This window comes from Gopherus evgoodei, chromosome 6, assembly GCF_007399415.2.
Source record: "Gopherus evgoodei ecotype Sinaloan lineage chromosome 6, rGopEvg1_v1.p, whole genome shotgun sequence".
Taxonomy (NCBI): domain Eukaryota; kingdom Metazoa; phylum Chordata; order Testudines; family Testudinidae; genus Gopherus; species Gopherus evgoodei.
The window spans coordinates 36,827,253-36,847,433 of NC_044327.1; the positions used below are offsets into that span (position 1 = coordinate 36,827,253).

The window sequence follows — 20,181 nt, forward strand, 5'->3', positions numbered from 1 at the left end:
ATGCATCTTTACAAAGTAAAAATATTGTTTTTCTACATTAAACAGTTGACAAAAAGAGTTTTTTGTTTTAATTTTAACTTAAGGGAAGATGAAACACATTTTTGAACATGTTTGGGTAGATTAATAAATAGTATTTGTATATATGTAACCAAAATAGCAATTTATCAGGGAGAAGTCAGATGGGGGCTGGGGAATTGGGAGTGGGAATAAAATGCCAACGTGTATATACAGTTGTTCTGTACTGATGATGAACAACTGTTTATTCAGCGACAGCATAGCTTAGCAGCAACAGAAGAACCATCACAGCATATGACATTGTGCTTAGCTAGAAGACAACAATAAATTATCTCAAATACAAATAGCACAAGCATAAGGGAAGAATACAAATGTTTTCTCAGACTTTGCTCATTATTTCACTGAGTGGCTGTCAGAACTGAGAACTAAAGAAAGACAGAGATCATAAGTACTGCATGTGTTTCTGTTACCAACACTTGAAAGAGCTATACCTGGTTTGTGTTGGAAAATATAAGGCCTGGTCTGCACTACGGAGTTAAGTTGACATAAGGCAACTAAATCCACTCAGATACCCTGGTTAGAACATTCACTGCTGACAGAAGGAGAGTAGTGTAGTCATGCAAAAGTGGTTTAATTACTGCAGTGGCTTTACAGTGCCGTAAATTAGGTCAACATAATTTTGTAGTTTAATTTTGTATATTTAGACCTACTTTAAAGCCCATTTACAGTGTCAAAGTGGTTTAGAGGGGCCTTAAATAAATGAGAATCTAGCCCAATAGTATTTGGTGCAATTTTATTCTTCTTAATTATGTGTATTTGCTATTCAGTGAATTATGATAGCCACTCTTGTGTACAAATTTTAAAACTAAATTGTGTCACATCTGTTTCTTATAGAACCTGTTAACATATCTCTTTGCAACCTTAATAACATTCTGTTAACATCGTTATTTTAAATGTAATATTATGACAAAAATCTATAAATCCTTTATATGTAAATGTTTTGGAAACATTTGTGTCCATTCTGGACATTGCAGCAGCCCATTGCTCATAAGCAGCCCTACAATAACAAATCAGATTAATAGATAAGGTAAGGCAAGGATAATTGCAAACGTCTAAGAGGGTAGATATACTGCAAACGGAAAACACAAATTATGAAAAGTAATGTGTCTTTTAATTGTGCTGTGAGGATGGTTCTTGAAATCACAACAGTTATTAAACTTTGTTAAGGTTGGTGATAGTGGTTATAACGATTAGGATATGTTTCTGCTCTCAGTTATACCCATGCTACCACACTGACTTGTACTTTAACATGGTTGATGGCTCACCCAAACATTCAGCTCTGAAGAGCAAGGGAAATAAATAGAGTTGCCCGGAGGATGACAGTTCCATTTTATGAAAATTTTCAAGGTTTCAGAATTTGTTTTCATTCCAATGCAAACAAAACCAAAACCTCTCAAATATTTTCAAAAAAAAAGACTCGTGCATGTGTGCACAGGTATCCTGATGTTTAAGGCACTGATGTGGGAGGGTCAAGTCTCTGTTATTCTTGATTTTAAGTGCTGTAGGATGAAAAATTCAGTTCTGAATCAGAAAGAACAGAGAATGTCCCACATCCCAGGTCAGTTCTCTAACCATCTAGCTATAGAGTGTCTGTCTCTCACCCCAGACTCTTCTTAACAGAAGTTTTGTAGAAACCAGTATATCTTTGATGATGAGTTCTAGGAATAAAGCTATCAAATCCTTTAATATATAATTTCTTGTCATATTCCAGGATTGCATATTTCATAGGAATATCACTGGTGACCTGAAAGGATTTATAGATAAATATGGTTTTGATGTTCTTGTGATTTTGGCCAACTATTTATCAGAGGATGAGCAGACGAAGCGACAGATAGTGGTGTACTCAGAAAACTTAGAGCTATGCAATCAAGTAAGTACTATAAAGAAAGAATGAAACATTGTCCTTCCTAACTGAGTGTGCTTGAAAATAGTTATTGTATAATTAAATGGGTTAAATGCTGAATAACCCAACATGTGATGGTGTGGGTGCTACAACATTTTATTGTCATGGATATAGAATGACTGTATTATTTATGTATCAGAGGGGTAGCCGGGTTAGTCTGGATCTGTAAAAAGCAACAAAGAGTCCTGTAGCACCTTATAGACAAACAGACATATTGGAGCATGAGCTTTCGAAAGCTTATGCTCCAATACATCTGAAAGTCTATAAGCTGCCACAGGACTCTTTGTCACTTTTGCATTATTTATGTTTGCAGTATTGCAGAAGCTATGTTGGGCCCAGCATATGAGAGAGTTAAAGTGGGTGATGCAGTATCTTTTATTAGACCATCTTCTGTTTATGGAAGACGGGAGAAAGATGCTTTTAAGCTTCACAAAGAGCTCTACCCCAGATTTCAGCTTGTTCCTTCTTCCAGCAAAAATTCGTCAAATAAAAGATATTACCACATCCACTTTATCTCTTGGATTATTTATGCATTGCATAACAAAGCACTACTGTATTTGTCAGTGTTCCAGAGCACTCATACAGCAAGATCCAGTGGTCAAAAGAAAGAGAAGGGGGATGTACAGATGACTTTTCATTAAAAAATGTTCAGAACATGTTTGTGTTGATTTAACTTGATTGTGTGTTTCATTGTGGCCAATTCATGGCAATCTGATCACTGTGTTGTGAACACACATACAATATAAATGAGAGAAAAACCATTGTTTTCATGATTAGATTTGGATTAGATATAAGATAAAGTTCAGATTCTGATTTGAATTTAGGTTTTAACAGCAACAAAAATTTTGGTCGAAAATGGAGGAAGTGCTTCTGAGCTCCACTCTGAGCCTATCTTGTAAGATTTTCATCATCTTAGGTGAAAATCCCACAAGATAATTTTGGCCACATCGAAAACAGAAATGGAAGAAACAAATTTCTAGTTTTGGTTCCAACCTGTAAACCGGATGACTGGAATTGGTTGAGATCCAGGGATTTAAATCAGACTCCTGCTACCTGTTCAAAATGTGAAAGGGTTCTGACTCAAGGTTTTGATTTTATGTTATGAATAGTATAAATACTTCACTGGATCTTTGAGCACCATATAGTAGTTACTATTAAATTAAAATGATTTTTAGTATTCTAGACTTGTTTTTAAATGATTTTAAGTGCAGTGCACACTGAGGTGCTAATCCCACAACTGGATCTGCATGGGCAGAGCCTTGTACCAGGGTGGAGCCCACTTGACTTTGAGGAGACTTTGTACCGTCCCAGGAGCTCACAGACATGGTTCTGATTCCAGGACAGTGGCCTAAATAAGTACTTCCCCCCATTGGTATAGAAATGCATTTCTTTAACACTTTCTGGGAGTATTCAGTTTCTTTTTCACCTTTTACAGATTTTTGTCAGCTTTCCTAGAATAGCAAACAAAAATCTGAGTTTATTTGTTAATTAAATAATAAATGTTATGCAATGATCTTCTTGCATCCAACGAAGTGGGTATTCGCTCACAAAAACTCATGCTCCAATACGTCTGTTAGTCTGTAAGGTGCCACAGGACTCTTTGCTCCTTGAGTTTAAGGGGATTAGTGTGTTCAATGTTCATTAAAAAGATAGGTAAAGCAAGATAGCTGAGAAATCAACAGACAAGAATAGGTGGGCAGTAAAACTATTAGTATACATTTGTAACTATCCTTACAATGACTTTTTGAAACTACTGTATTTTCCAACAGATTTGCTGTGAATTAGAAGAATGTCAGAATCCTTGCCTGGAGTTGGATCCTTTAGAATGTGGATGTGACCAATTCCTCGTTTATCACCAAGACAATACTTTGGTGACTGGTGATCAAATTTTTCTAATAATTAAAGAAGTTATTAACAGGAGACAGCCAGAAATGGTATCAAACAGCAGAACTTCTTCTACTGAAGCTGTTGCTGGGAGTGCTCCTCTTTCACAGGGATCTTCTGGTATCATGGAGCTATATGGTTCTGACATAGAACCACAGCCCAGTTCTGTCAACTTTATAGAAAATCCTCAAGATCTCAATGGCTCTATTCAAGTCCATGTTGATGTTAATATAGACCTTGTGAGTCCAGACAGTGGATTGGCTACCATTAGAAGCAGCCGGTCTTCCAAGGAGAGCTCAGTTTTTCTCAGTGATGATAGCCCAGTTGCAGAAGGTGCTCATCACAGTCTCCTTCCAGGTTTTGATTCCTATAGCCCCATTCCTGAAGGGGCAATACCAGAAGAACAACCACCTCAGTCTAGAAACAACAGTGATAACTTCGATCTTTTCAGTTTTGATCTAGCACCTATGGTTACAATTCGATCTGAATCTTCTTCTCATTCTGTTGATTATTCCCCAGCAGATGACTTCTTCCTGAATAGTGATTCATCAGAAGGACAACCACCTATTGTGCATAAAGAACTTGATGAGACAAATCTATCAGAAAATGACACGGCTAATTATTCAACCAATTTACTAATGACTACAAATGAAGAAGACAATTTAGTAGAATTTGATGATGGATTTAGGCAAGAAAATCCTGGAGATTTGTCTGAAAAAACTTCAAGTTTGACAGATTTAGTAGAAGATGATTCTTTTTCGCCTGGGGTGTCGAAAAATGTTGAAACAAGAATTCCACCAACTCCTATGAACAGTCTTGTAGAAAGCTCACCATTAGATAATGGACCACCTTTGTTTTTTCCACAAGATGTAATTAACAAAATTAATGAAATAGATAGTGCAAGCTATTCTCAGTCACGTGCTAGGTACAGAAGCTGGTGGGATGGTTTTGAATTGGATTCTAAAAATGCTGATGCGTGGAGTTCAAGTGAACAGGAATCTGTATTTCAAAGCCCTGATTCATGGAAAGATCGTAAAGCAAGCCCATTACTTCGGGAGCACTTTGATAGAAGAGCCTCAGATTCTGTATTCCTGCAAAAACTACCAAGGCAGATGGAATATTCAAGAATAGGTCTGTGGGAGAATCAGTTTAACCCTGTCCAAGATAAACATAGCTTAGAGCTGCAGAAGAAAACCACTGAACACTCAAATGAGCAAAGTGCCTCTTTAGAGGAGACAAAGCAACAAATGGAAGCATTTACTGATTTGTGGAAGTCCAGTCAACTGACCCCAGTGACATCAGCTCCATGGTGTAACACTGTAGGTGAAAGTGGACAACTCGATACAGAATCTTATAATGTTTGGACAGAGTTTGATCAAGAAGATGGCACTAAGCCCTCAGAAAATGTATGGAGTATGCCGAAACTGGACACTAATCAAACTTCCGTGAGGAGTCTTGAAGCCTGGGCCATGTCCAAAACTAGTCTTCCATATTCTTCAGAAATAGCTGCAGAAAATGAGTCTGAAAACCCAAACAATGAAATATCTTTAGAAACCTGGAACAAAGGGAGAGCTTATCCAGGTGAAGTATACAGCACATTTGAAAATACAAAGTCCAGTATTGATAATGTGCAGAACAATTCAAATCTAGCCATAGAAAATCAACATATATTAGGTGACACTAAATGTAGACCAAAACAAATTGAAAATATGGATATCTGGGATCTGTATGAAAAAGACATAGAGAAAGACGGACTGGAAACTCTGGTTCCATGGGAAGATTCTGTCTTGTCATATAGATGCTCAGACTTCAGTTCATCAAATGCAGGTGAAGATTTAGTTGTTTCTCCACCAGATACCAATTATTCAACATCTGATTCATACATATCACCTACATTTATAGGGGACGAAAGGGAAAATGAGGACAAGCATTTTGACAGAGAAACAATTTTTGATGGAGTGATTAACTCAAATTCAGATGAACCTAAAATATTGGAGGAAACAGATAAGGAATCATTACCACAGCCATCCACTAGAAGCATGCCTTTTCTAAGCTCAGGAAACACAGAAATGTGGAATGTGTCTCTTAATAATGTCAGTCAGTTAAAAGCAGAAAACTCTGAGATTACTGCTCTTCCAAACACTTGTACAGTTTCACTGAATTCAGAACAAATAGCTACTAAGTATTTTTCAGGTGATGAGAATACCAGTGAAAGTTATTCTAGTTCTGAGGACACCGAAATCATGCGGGTGTATAATCAAACAGTCAACCACTTATCTCAGCCACATGGTGGATTGAATACCAAACCAACTGCAGCTGAAAAAAATGTAGAAATATGGAACAGGGTCATCCTTGGGGATACACAGTTATCTGCAAGAACTTCAGAGATGGGTTTGGACTTGAAAGCAAGTGACTTAGAAAGTGAGGTTAATGGGCAAGTACAAGGAAGCATTAATAAAGATTCAGAGGTGGGGACTCAGCTTTCAGAGCCACAGTTGAATCTGTGGAGTGTACACCTTCAACAGAATCATCAGGCAGGATGGGAGAATAATGGTATCTCTGGTACTTCTCAACAAGGAATAGATGACTATAAAAGAAAGGATGAGATGAGTGGACAGCTAACCATTAGCAATGTTTGGAACACAACCATGCAAGATAACAAAGTGTCACCATCAGTGTTATCTAAACTATCATGTATAACAGATTCAGAAGAAAGTACATCAACATCTGAAATTCCTAACTCACCAGAAAAAATAAGGAACAGTGACATTTACAAAGCTTTAGAAACAGAGAAATCAGAAATAAATATGCCCTTTTCTTGTCCATCTAACCCTGCCAATCAGCAACAGAGGAAAGGACTTTTGCAGAACAATGCAGAATCTTCTGCAACAAGTCCTGAGGAAGAAAGACATTCTGGACATTTAGAGTTCTATCATCCACAAAATTACAGCCAAAGTAACATATCACAGTCACTTCCTACAAATACTGATAAGGAAAGTACTGCTACAGAGGGTGCAACAAGTCCCGAGATGAGAAGTGCCTCTAAAAGTTATAACAGAGGCGAGGATAGCCAAGAAAATTATTCTCCTATAGTGCCTGAAAATCTAGATATCTGGAATGACTCTGTGAAGAGTAGCTCTCAATCAGTTGCATCAAGTCCTTTGATAAATGAAGCACCAGAGGTGTTAAGAGAGGCTCAAGAGAGTTTATGTGAGGAAGTTCCTAGCAATTTAGACATCTGCAGTTTTGAATTAAGTTTTTCTGAACATAGTCCAGATATAAGTGATGCTCATGAAACACCTTTCATGAGTGAGACTCTGAAGATTAAAATTCAAGTGAGTCCCTCTTCGGAATCTGCTGAAGTGCCTGACATTACAAATATGTCTATGGTGGATAATTCATTATCACCTGAAATGGATTCTGGGGGAAGTAATGCTTCTGAAGGTTTAGAATCTGGGAACAAACTTCCAGATGAGGAATATGTTGACAGCACATCTCATCATGATTTTCCCCAAATTCTAGGTGTTTGCAATTCACACATGTGTGAAGATACACAGTCTCCTAGAAGAAGTCCTGAGATAAGTGAGGTTCTTGAAATGACAAACACCATGAGTAGCCTTCCAGGAGATACACAAATCAAAAGTGATTGTGAAGAGGATAATGTATGGAGTGGTTCAACAAATGATTATACACAGTCCAGTGCCACAAGCCCTGATATAAGTGATGCCTCTGCAAATGTGCATGTTTGGGGAAGCATGCCAGCTACCTATTACAGAGAAAGTGAAGACATTTGGAATATCACCAATGATAAATTAGAAAAAGTTCCTGAAAAAGGGGGCTTTGAGAATAAAAGTAAGGAAGAATCTAAAGAGAACAATGATCACAGAGTTCCTAAAAATTTAGATCTTTGGAATGCACACATAGATGATGATACAGCATCTTCTATATCAAGTCCTGAAGCAACTGAGGATTCTGAAAATTCAGAGGCACCACAGGCAGTGATAGAGATAGATTCCAACTATCAAGCAAATGAGCATAAAGTTTCTGAAACGAAAGAACATGATTATGCACAATCCAGTGCAGTGAGTTTTGAAGACAGTTTAGATGCTGAAACTGAACTGGAGAAAGAGGTTCAGATGGCCATCTTAAATAAAAACTCTGAAAATGTAAAACCTTGGAATATATCAATGGAACAGGATATTATACACTTGAACACAACTAACAATGGTACATGTGAAGCTTTTGAATATTTAGGTGGTTGGGAAACAAGTCAGGGAGAATTTCAAGCGAATACTTCCCATGAAAATCCAGACCATCCACATGTTTGGAATTCATGTACAGTGGATTACTATATTGCCCCAACTTCTGCAGCAGGACATAACAAAGAATATTCTTCAAATAATTCAGGTACATCGAATATATCATTGCAGGCTGATTCTGAAATAAATGAAAGGTCCACCATGGAAACATTTGGATTTCCAGATGACAATTCAGAATGGTGGAATTCACAACCGCATAAATACAAGCCAATAGAAGGGCAATATTCTAATTCAGATGATGGTTTAGAAACTAATCAATTAGCAAACAATAAACTTGATGCCTGGGGAGCACCAGTACAAAGTGAAGAACTAAAAGATGCATATCCTGCTTATCCAGGTAGCCACACAAATCAGTCTCCCCCTCTGTATTTTAATGAAGAGAAATATGAAAGTATAGTGCATTCCGGGAATATTCACGAGAGTCAAATTGATCCAGATATTCTACAGTTTAAACTGTCTGATCAACTGGCACTGGGTAAGAAAGAAAGGGATTTAAAACAGCAACCTTTTGTCACAATTGATGGCGATCAAGATACTTCTAAAAATCCTTTTTCAGAAAAGTGGCAACCAGATATGCCAAACACATTCGCCAAGGAAAATCTAATACTTGATCTTTCGAGAGATAATGTGGATGTAATACTCAACACTTCAAATAAAGATCTATTTGTTCAAGAACAATGGAATACCACTGGAACTTTAGAAGTTTGCAGCTCCCCCAAAAATGCTTTCATTGCAAATGACTCATCCCAAAAATTGATAGAAAGGTCAAGCCTGAGATGGAATGAGTTAGCTGAAGTTCCCCAAATTACATGTTCCCTATATACTTTACAGGACAAGACTCAGGAAAGTAATCAGCTATTCTCAGTAGATCCTGATTTGTGGACTGATGCTGAACAGCTTTTCATTTTGAAAGCTGATGGTGAAAATCCTGATATATTAAGTCACTGTGACCAAGACAGCAGTTCACAGGCCTCAAAAAGGCCTGATGTTTGCCAAGAATATGAAGCTAAGTATGCATCTTCACAATCTACTCATGCTTTGGCTGAGGCTGGAGGAAAAGTTAGTCAGTTGGTTCTCACAATGTCAAATATAAGCAAAGAAGCAGACTTTGATTTTAAACAGCAATTAGTAACTCACGAAGTAGAGACATATCCTCATAGAAATAGTCCAGAAAATAATGATGGAACACAGGCTGATCAACTAATATATCCTAAAGCTTTTGAAGCTTCTGAATTCAGAAAGGAAAATATCTTGAAAAAATCTGATTTAGAAAAGAAACCAGTTGTTGAACTAATGGATTCAGCAGGCTCCTCTGCTGAAGATTTAGGAATGGCTTCCTTAAATCTTAAAGATACTTGCTATGAAAATAATAATCTTGCAGCTTCTGTCAATGCAGTTTGCTCCCAGAAACATTTAGTTGCCACTGCTTTCTTTCGCCTTGATAATTTGGAAGAAAGCATAAAAGATCTGAGTGTCTCAGCTGAAACTGGCCATATTCCTGCTATTGACCATACAGCAGTGACTATTGATAAAGTAGAAATATCAGACATGTGTATTGATGGGAATGAGACTGGGATAGAAAATAGCTCCCATACCTCAATCACTAACATCCAGTCATTAGGTGAAGTGAGCAAACTGACAATATTAGACAGTAAACACAAAGTAGCAGTAGAAAGGGATGCAACTGACGAACAAACACTCTTCTTAAAAACCTCACTGGATGATAATGATGGAGATGCTGCAGTTAGTCAGCATGCTGACAATGTAGTAAAAGAACCTGAAAATGTGCTTGAGAGTCATAATCCTTGGTTTAAAGAATCACCTAATGAACAGTCACCAGTGGTGTACTCTTCTCCATCTGATGTATCATTTAATACAGAAGCCATTGACAGCAGAGACAGAGGAAAGGAGATTTCATTAAAGGAGCAGTTTTCTGGCAAGGTTTCAGTGGAAGTGCCATTATCTCCACTTACTCCTCAAAAAGATAAAATGGGCTTTTTAGAGCCCAAAGACAGCATTACCAAAGATCAGTCATTTGACACATTTGCAGAGTGCCACCAGGAAGACCATGCATTGGAATCTTTACTATTAGAGTCTGAAGTGTTGCCTGAATCCTCTGATACCTCGAAAGGATTAGAACATGAAGCAGAAACAAGTAATACTGATTCACCAGCAGGTGGAGTCACAGGATCACCCAATGGTAAGAAATTATGCACTGTCTAATAAAATAAGGTAATGGGACAAAGTAGTAAATGTCTGAGAAAGAGTATTGCTACTGAACAGTAAGATACAGTGTAGTTACTGAATGGTGAAACTTTAACTGAATGGCATTTGGAATATATGTGTCTTCCTGAAACTCTGGACCTTGGAAAGACCTGTATTCTCTTCATTGTAGCTAGATCAAAAACTGAAACTTTGAAGGAGGGAGAGTCATTTACCACATATTTGTATAATGCCTAGCATAAAGGACTCCAGCCTCACTGGCCTCTAGGCACTACCACAAAATAAAAAATAAAATAATAATAATAATTATTATTAATTAATATAAAATTCAAGAATAAATTAACACAGAACATAGGCTATCAAAAGCAAATAAAAATGGGTTTATTTTACTGGACTCATTTGAAAAACAATAATTTCTAACTGATAAAACTAAAATTTTGTTTGTTTTTCATTTTAGAAGCTGCCAGTGACCCCTTTCATAATGAGGGGAATGGAAGAAATTCCACTGAGAGCCCTGAACTGACAAGTACAGAGAGTAAGGAAGATATGAGGACACGGGTGAACAAAGATCAGACTGCACTAGAGATGGATTACATCCTTGTTACTGCTGAAGAAAATGGATCTGTGAAGAAGGATATCCTTGAAACAAAGGAAAGTGATTTTGCATTTCGAGAAGCTAATGTGACTGAACAAACAGAGTCTCATGAAGCCTTTTCAGCAGGCTGCTTGGATACCTTTCAGTCAATCTCCATAATAAATGAAAGTAAAGAGCAATCTTTTTTGAGTAGTGAATGGGGTTCTTTTCATTTAGCAGAGAAAAGTCCTTCTGTTTTGCCTCAAAGACTGGACGATGAAAAGAGATCCCCTGAAAGCCCTGTGCAAGACTACAGTTGGACAGTGCTGGGCAAAAATGAAACCAGTGATATATCACCTGAAGAAATTTCAAGCAGGACAGAAACAATGAACTCAGGGTCTGGACATTCTGTCAAAGAACTAGAAACAGTTTTAGACCAGGAGTTGATCCATGACAAACAATCTGGAGTTCAGCTAAAAGAGAACCCTCACAAATCATTTGAACAAGAGGAATATTCTCCCTTAGACAGTCTGATGAAAGAGGACAAGAATTCAAGCGTCATAAGGACAGATGCTCTTTTATTGCAGGTTGTTGGTGGTCATGGTATATGGGAAGTGCATTCACAGCTGCATGCTGGAGACGGCATGGTAACTGAACAAGAAATGGAGGAGGAAACAGAGTTTCTCAACAGTGAAAGAGAACTAAATGGAATATCAGGGTAAGGAAATGCCCACACACTCTCTTTATGAGAATCTTCTAGGAAACTATGGTCAGTGTTATTTAAATAGATGGGGGTCATACAAAGGTGACAGCATTCAAAAATAAAGTATTAGTTGTATTTATAGGATTTCTCTCTCTCCTTTTGTAATAAACAGAGCCTAGGTTAGTGATAGCTCAAAGTGAGTCCATTTAAAATTGTTTCATAATTTTGAAGGAGATTATAGGAACCCCAGGGATTATGTTTCCCTCACAGGAATAATTTCAATCCCAGTCTATGGGCTTGTCTACACCATGCAGCTTTTAGCAACACAGCCTTGTCGCTAAAAGTCAGCGTGTGAAAATGCTCTTTGTCGGTACTTTGTCCGCAGTTTTGCCGACAAAAAACTTCCAGCTCCATGAGCAGTGTTAGCTTGGTCTGCAGCACAGAGCAGCGTTCACACTGCCACTTGCATCGACAAAACTTTTGTCTTTTGCGGGGGGGGCTTTTTTAAGTACCAGTGAAAGACAAAAGTTTTGTCGACAACTTCGCAGTGTAGACATACCCTATGTCTCAGAGAAAGTTCCCCCAGGGTAGACTGAATCTGAAGCAGCTGTGATGGGGGAGGGTAGAAGAGGGTTAACAAGAGTAGGATCTGCTACAGCCAGCAGAGAACTGGGAGGACAGCATCAAACCCCACCTGACTCCAAGGTGCTGCAATAAAGATGGGATTTGGAGGGAAGGATTATTTCCATAATTCTGTCAAGAGGGAGGAGAGACTGGAGGAAAAGATGGGGGGTAGTTAGACACAATCCCTTCATCTCTTCTGCTTTTCTGGCAGTAAGCAAAGGACTGCCCTCCTGTAGGAAGTGAAAAAGCAATCCTTCTTACATGCAGAGGAAAGAGAGTGAGGGAGTTCAAAGTTCACGTGGGTGATTCCAAGAGCCAGTGAAAGCAGCTGCAGTGCTCCCTTCCTGCATCTCTTCCCACTCTGACTGAAGTGATAGCTGAGGAAATCTGAAAATGATGTTTATTGTACACAGCTCTTTGTGTCTACCACTGGTGCCTCCTCCCTCTCTGCTGAGTATCTCTAGGAAGAGAGGGAGTTGCTGGTGACTACCCTCCTCTGCACCAAGGACTGCAGTATTTTGGGAGTGGAGGTACTTCCTCTGTCTTCCATCTGCTCCACAACTGTCTTTAGGGTGTTTGTGTCTATTCCCCTGCCCCACAGCTGCCGAAGAGTCTGCTTTCCTCCTGCTCCTGCCATGATGGAATCCTAGGTGGCTCCCTTTCTGATGTTACAGGAGTAGGCCGGGTTTATTCCTGTTAGGGTCCCCTTCCTACGCCATCATTTTAAAACAATAGTCTTATAACTAAACCTGACCCTCACTTTGTTTTTCAAAGTAAGGATCCTGGGAAATGTGAAGGAAGCTTCTTTTTGGGAATCAAATAAAAGGATTTAATTGGCTTGTTCTTGCTTTGCCCCTTTACAGCTGCAGTTTAGTGGCATTTTTTTTTAATGGGGAAGTTGTTCATATGAAATGCTAGACACTGCTCCTGTGAGGGATATTTCTTATTGCATACCAGCATTGGGACTTAACTGGAAACAGAGTGCTTGATGACATTTAGAACTTCCATTACCCTGCTATAATTGGTTTACATATTGTTTTAGGTGTCCTGAAAATTTCACTAACAAGTAGCAGTATTGACAGTCAGCCTGTTTTCAAGAAGTCCTGCATGCATTACTGCAGCAGCATACACTGATAATTGCATGTACTGACAGCATGTAATATACCAAACAACTACAATTTGCTGGCCAAAAACAAATCACATTTGAATAAGATTAATGTTGTACTCAGCGTTTTTGTAGCCGTGTTGATCCCAAACTATTGGAGAGACAAGGCTTGTATATAGCTGTGACACCACTCTTGAGTATGGTTCTGTGTAAGCTCAAAAGTTTGTCTGTCTCACCAACAGAAGTTGGTCCAATCAAAGGTATAATCTCCCCACCTCATATAAGATTAATGTTGGCAATCTCAGAACCTTAATAGTTCCCTCACTGATTTTTTTCCTCCAGATAAGTTAGAGACCTCTTTCTCCTGTTCTGTTTCAATCCACACATGGTTAAAAAAACCTTCTGTAGAATACTTCAGCTATTTTGTTTTTTATCTCAGATAAACTTTGGTAGGCCCTGATCCTGCAAACATTTGACTTCAATGGCACTACTTGCATGCTGAAAGTTAAGCACCTGCATAAATTTTTGGCAGGATTGGCGCCTTTGTTGTTCAAAAAACTAACATTGTTGCTGTACAAAACATAAAGGAAGAATATACTGTCCCTATCTCAAATTATTTATAGTCAATAGATGGACAGCACAAGAATGCATTGAGGATGATGGTAGCTTAACTGGTACCGGTTAACATGTATTGCTGTAGAGGAAGAAGCAAATCTTCAGAAGGGGTCTGAAGGCAGAGACGGTCAGTGCTTATCAATTTCTGTGCAGTAAAAAAGTAATGCAATGGAAACTCTGTCCCAGTGCTTGACTTTGAGACTTTCATAACACATGTCCAAATGGGACAACAAATCGGAAGGGTTACTTAAGAAAGGTGTGGTTTGTTAGTCTCACAAACACAAGTCAGCTATAGGCTCTTTAGCCTCCCACTAAAAGCATTTTCAATTAAAAGCTGCCAGATGCTGGCCCTGCTTAAGTCACCCTGATTAATTACATGGAGACAGCATCCTAGGCTTCACTACTCAGTGGTGTTAATGTCTTCACACAGGAAGTGAGAATAATTCTAAATATCCATTTTTCACTGTTATTTTTATGTCACCGCTGTGGGTCTGAGAAAAGTTTTGAAGAAGCAAACACTAAATAGCTAACTTTTTGGTGTGATTCCTCAAAATATGGGGGCTGATTCTGATCTTACACAGACACTAGAAAAATGAGTCCCTGTAGGCCTGAATTTGTCAAAGTGCTCAGCACCTCTGCTGGAACCCAATTTTCAGAAGGTCTCAGTCCTGTCTGGGAGCCCAGGTGGGCCAGATTTCCAAAGGAATGCGGCATGTTGGATACTGAGCTCGTTTGTAAGTCTAGCCCAATTGTGGGTTCTGAGCATTTGAAAATCTGGCCCTCTTTTACAGCAACTACTACCAGTGGTAGCAATGGGGTAAGTGCTAGTAGGGGCAAGGCTCAGGCCTTGGTTACACTTGAGAGTTGCAGCACTGGTGGTGGCTTTATAGCGCTGTAACTCACTCCCCATCCACACTGGCAAGGCACATACAGTGCTGTATCTCCATGGCTACAGCACTGCCTGTACTCCACCTCTACGAAAGGAGTAAAGAGTATAGCGCTGCTGCTGCAGTGCTGGGGTGCCAGTGTAAACAGGGAATAATCTTAGTACGCTGAAACTGACCTCTGGAAGCATCCCATAATCCTTTTAAGTAAAGATAACTCTCTTTGTTTTGTTGTGATACCTCTGTTTGTTTTGTTGTGAACTCGGGGCTTCCGAAGCTGCTTGTCAAAAAACCCAAACACAGCTCCTGTTTGCTGTGACAAAGCAGAGGCAGGGAGCTCCCTTTGGAACGCCCACAGCTAGTGTTTGCTTGAAGAGAGGGGGAAGGAAGGGGCTTGAGGAGAGAAGCAGTATGGCAGGCGGGAGAGGGGGAGGTCTGTTTTGGAGCAGCTGCTTATCTGGTCTGTGAGGAAAAAACAAAGAGGGCTATTTGCTTTCAGTGAGTGAGAGAGGGGTGGGGGAGAGGGTCAGAACTTGCAAGGCAGCTGCTGACAGAGTGTCGGCTCCAAAAATCCACTCTCTCTCCCCCCCACGCTCCCTGTCACACTCCACCCCACTCCACCCCTTTTGAAAAGCACGTTGCAGCCACTTGAACGCTGGGATAGCTGCCCATAAGGCACCACTCCCAATGCCGCTGCAGATGCTGCAAATGTGGCCACGACAGTGCACTGGCAGCTGTCAGTGTGGACAAACTGCAGCGCTTTCCCTACTCAGCTATACGAAGACAGGTTTAACTCCCAGTGCTGTACAGCTGCAAGTGTAGCCATACCCTCAGGCTTTTCCGAGCATGTTTGTGGCGCAGGGTATGTCTAGATAGCAATCAAAGGGTGGGATTGTAGCTTAAACTGACATACTTGAGCTAGCTTTAATCTAGTTATCTTGGGTCCTGGAGCAGTGAAGTTGTAGCAGCATGTGCTTTAGTGTGGGTAGAACTAGCCCGTCTGGAGCCCTGGGTAATTAGTCACGGGGTGAGCCAACGCTAAAGCTCATGCTGCAGTGGCTTTAGTATTCTGGGGCCCGAGCTAGCTGTATTAGTTAGCTCAGGTATGTCTGCTCAAACTGCAGTCACACTTAGGGATTGCAGTCTAGCTAGACATACCCACAGCCAGAGGTGCTGGAACTAGAGGTGCTGCCGCACTGCCTGACAAAGTGGTTTCCAACATATAGAGGGTTTACAGTTTGGTTCAATGGCTCTCAGCACCCCCACTATACAAATTGTTCCAACACCACTGCCCACGGTGGTAAAACTACCTGAGTTCTGTCTACAGTAACAGCTTGCACCTACACTGATGCTAGCTCTTGATATAATACGACTATCATCACATTTTTCTAGAGTGGCCACACCCTATTATATGGGTTTACTCCCCCCCTCTGGCTTTGCAGTGACAGCTAAATACCAAGTGCCTTTCCCACAGCTCCAGGTATTTCTGTTCTCTGTATTAATGTTGAGGCCCAAAGAAGTAAAGGAAAGTGAGCCAGTTAGGCTGCTGCTGTGAATGAAAGGGACAAAATACATATAGGAACAATTATTTACAAGGTCCTGTAGTCATTTTATTAAGCCTGTTGTATAAATGAAGCAATCAGCAACTTGGGAACTACTCTGATTTGGTGTGTGTCATTAGGGACTCTTTTATATGCATTTTGGTGACACATTCAAAAAGAAAAAATATTTCTTTAATTTGCTCCAGGATGAAATCTCTCTGGGGGCTGCTCCTTTGTCTGAAATAAATATCCTGTTTAGAGGATAAAGTTTACAGCAACAGAAAAGCACAAATTTCTCAATCCAATTATTGGCTGGTTAGCACAAAATACTGCCACAAGAACACCCATGTACTCATGTACAGGAACAACCTATGGATATTCTCTTTTTGGTCGATTGCTGAATCAGGGCCTTCAATTGGTAGAATAAGGGGAGGGAGAAAATGCAGGTTACATAATTGTCGGCCCTCCTCCAGTAACTGTCTGACAGTTCAGCTATGAAAATTCAATGTAGTCAGTTTGACTGTTTTGTTGGGGAAGAAATTATGAATGAGAGACAATAAATAAAAACAAGACATAAAAACTTGAAGCCCCCCTTCCTTGAATCAGTCACTGTCCTGTCACTTCCTAGTGGCAGATCAAGAAATTCCTTGACAAGAGTTGGTAGAGGGGGTCAAGCAGGTTGCAAGAAGGTCTGTAGTAGGCCATGAAGGTCCTCTCCCTACTGCCTTGCCTTGAGTCACCCACAACAATATCAGAAAAACAGAAGCAATAAGAAATGTAATAACACAGGGCAGACTGACCTCATTCACAGAATCTTTTAAAACATTTATTTCTTGCATTAAAATAGGTAAGAAAGACCATAAACCAATGTCAATAAGAGCTGAACACTAGAAATACCAAGTCCTGGCATTTATTTGGCCTCATGTAAAATGCAAAAAGATCTGATAGCACATTATTAATGTCATTCTCATTGGAAAGAAAATATAGCTTTTTATATAGCTTTTCTTATGTGAACAGCCAAGAATGACTAATTTAGAAAGAAAAATTTCATGGAGTACTGTACAGATCTAGGATGTCTAGAATAACATCTTTCTCTGCTAGTGCTGATATGATGCCAACAGTAAAATTTCCAGAGTCTGAAGGTCATTTTTTTGTGGCAGAGTAACTCATCTTGCATAACTATATAAAACTGAATAGTGCCACAGTAATTAAGGACTGGGGCACAATAAATGATGGTATTAGCTCTCATATAACCACTCTTTTCTGTGCATGTTCAAAGTAAAATTTGTAAAATACGTCATTTTTAGAAAGGCTGTAAAATATTGTTGGAAGTATATTCTTGCCCCCTGTCATAACATTTTTCCCAGATCTGGACCTTAGCGTCCAAAATATGGGTGTTAGCATGAAAACCTCCAAGCTTAGTTACCAGCTTGGACCTGGTAAAGCTGCCACCAGCCAGGGATTTACAGTGCCTAGCTCACTGTGGTCTCCCCAGAACCTTCCCTGGGGGACCCCCAGACTCAGATTCCTTGAGTCTCACAACAAAGGAGAATAAACCATTTCCCTTTCCCCTCCAGGTGTTCCCTCCCTGGGTTCCTGGAGAGATATACAGAAGCAAGCTACGTGAATCTAAACAGAGTGACTCCACCCTCCCTGTTTCCAGTCCTGGAAAACAGAAGTACGGAGAGAGCTAATCTCTCTTCTTCCCTCACCCAGAGGGTATGCAAAGTCAGGCTAGTAAATCTAACACAAAGAGATTTTCCCCCTGACTTCTTCCTCCCACCAATTCCCTGGTGAGCTGCAGACTCAATTCCCTGGAGTCCCCACTAAAGAAAAACTCCAACAGGTCTTAAAAAGAAAGCTTTATATAAAAAAGAAAGAAAAGGACATAAAAATGGTCTCTCTGTATTAAGGTGACAAATACAGGTTCATTTGCTTAAAAGAAAAAAATGAATAAACAACCTTATCCAAAAAGAATACAATTTAACACATTCCAGCAACTACACCCATGTAAATACAAAAGAAAACAATATAAACCTATGGTCTTCCTATCTTTGTACTTACAACTTGGAAACAGAAGATTAGAAAGCCAGGAGACAGAAAGATCACTCTCAGAGCCGAGAGGGTCAGACACAAGACAAAGAACAAAGAACTCACACCCAAAAATTCCCTCCACCCAGATTTGAAAAAGTCTTGTTTCCTGATTGGTCCTCTGGTCAGGTGTGTTTTGTTACCCCTTTCCAGGTGAAAGAGACATTAACCCTTAGCTATCTGTTTATGACACCCCCCATCTGTGTTTTGGGGTTGGCGCTTCCCTTCCCGTTTCTCCTCTGGAGGCAGCAGCAGTCATTGGAAGAGGCTCTGTAGGCTGGAGCTGAGAGAAAAATTGATTTTCCAGTTTGGTGGCTAAACTGAAAAATTAAAAAACAATTACAAAAAACAACCCTGTTAGTTGTGAACTGAAACTGAAAAAAAATGTTTTCTTGCCAAAACAAAAAACAAAACAAAAAATATTTTGGATCAAACAAAACATTTTCTTTGAACAAAACCAATTATTTTTCAATTTTTTGTTTTATTTTGTTATTTTTTCAGGTGTTTATTACTCTTTTAAAAAACACATCTAGCTAAATTGCAGAATGAAAAATCAAAATGTTTCATTTAAAAATATCAAAACATTTCACCTTTTTCTATTTTTATTTTTTTCATTTTTTATCCATACAAAATTATGTGCTTAATTTGATTTACATTTTTCAGCAAATGTACTTACTGTTCAACCCAAAAAATTTGCCCAGCTCTACTATAGGCATCATCCCAGGTGTGTTTGCATGTATGGTAGATAGTGGTGGTGGGAAATGATAAGAGTATTTCTCAAGGAAAGAGGTTTCATCTCACAAGCACTGGAATTATAGATACTGGAACAACATATGGAAGCATGGACACCCTCCCAGTGATAGCCCTGCGCCTGTTTGTCCCCAGCCAGTGGACTCATGCCCTCACATTGTCTCTGTTCCCCCTTCATGTTTTTGTGTCATAAACCCCTTGCATCCGCCTCCTTCCCTTACCACAGGTCAGCATAGTTGAGGATTAGAAGTAGATTTAAGAATAAGAACCCAGTGGGTAAAATAATTTCTGCAGCTCAAAGGTCAGGATAGCCATGAACCTCAAGAGGGCTGTCTGCTGGAACAGAAGAGGTATAGCAAAAAAAAGCTAAAGGATGGGGATGATTTAAAAAAAAACCCAAAAAAACAAACCAAAAAGGCTGAAGCAGAATGGAAGGGTGAAGGGGGAGGAGATGGAGGGGCAGGAATAAAAGCATGGTTCAGTCTAGGGAACAAGGAGAATTGAGTAAGAGGTAAGGAAGGCAGAATGGCTGCTGGAGAGGCAGGCAGATAAGAAGATGAATTGTGGGTGGTGGAAAAGAGGGTTAGAATGAGCTGGAGAAGGGATCATGAATGCCAGGAAGGGCCTGTTTGAGGAGTTACGATTGGTGAGAGCAGTAATAGAATCAGGTGAAGGGGAGCAGGACAGAAGGGGAGCTGGGCAAAATAATAGATTTTTTAGTTCTTCAGCAATTCTGAAAAAGAAAAATAACCGTTCTGGGTCAAATAAAACATTTTGTTTGGGCCAAAACAAAATGCTTTGTTTTGATTTAAAACATTTTTAATGTTTAAAAAAGAATTTAAAAAGTTAAAGGAAATTTCAAAATGTAAAGTTGTTTTGAATTGAGAAAT

At 39.4% G+C, this 20,181-nt stretch overlaps 1 protein-coding gene across 5 annotated transcripts in view; it reads left to right on the forward strand.

The window, feature by feature from the left end:
* PRUNE2 (prune homolog 2 with BCH domain) overlaps positions 1 to 20,181 on the forward strand; it is a 154,076-nt gene that overhangs the window by 74,333 nt on the left and 59,562 nt on the right. For 3 of the 5 annotated variants that reach the window (XM_030567418.1, XM_030567420.1, XM_030567419.1), the window contains exon 1: positions 11,284 to 11,696. In XM_030567418.1, coding sequence (XP_030423278.1) covers positions 11,365 to 11,696 — 332 coding nt within the window. In that variant the 5' untranslated portion in view covers positions 11,284 to 11,364. Of the gene's footprint in view, positions 1 to 1,786; positions 1,946 to 3,747; positions 10,382 to 10,861; positions 11,697 to 20,181 lie in introns of those variants that run through there. The other 2 variants (XM_030567417.1, XM_030567421.1) reach the window with 2 other exon arrangements.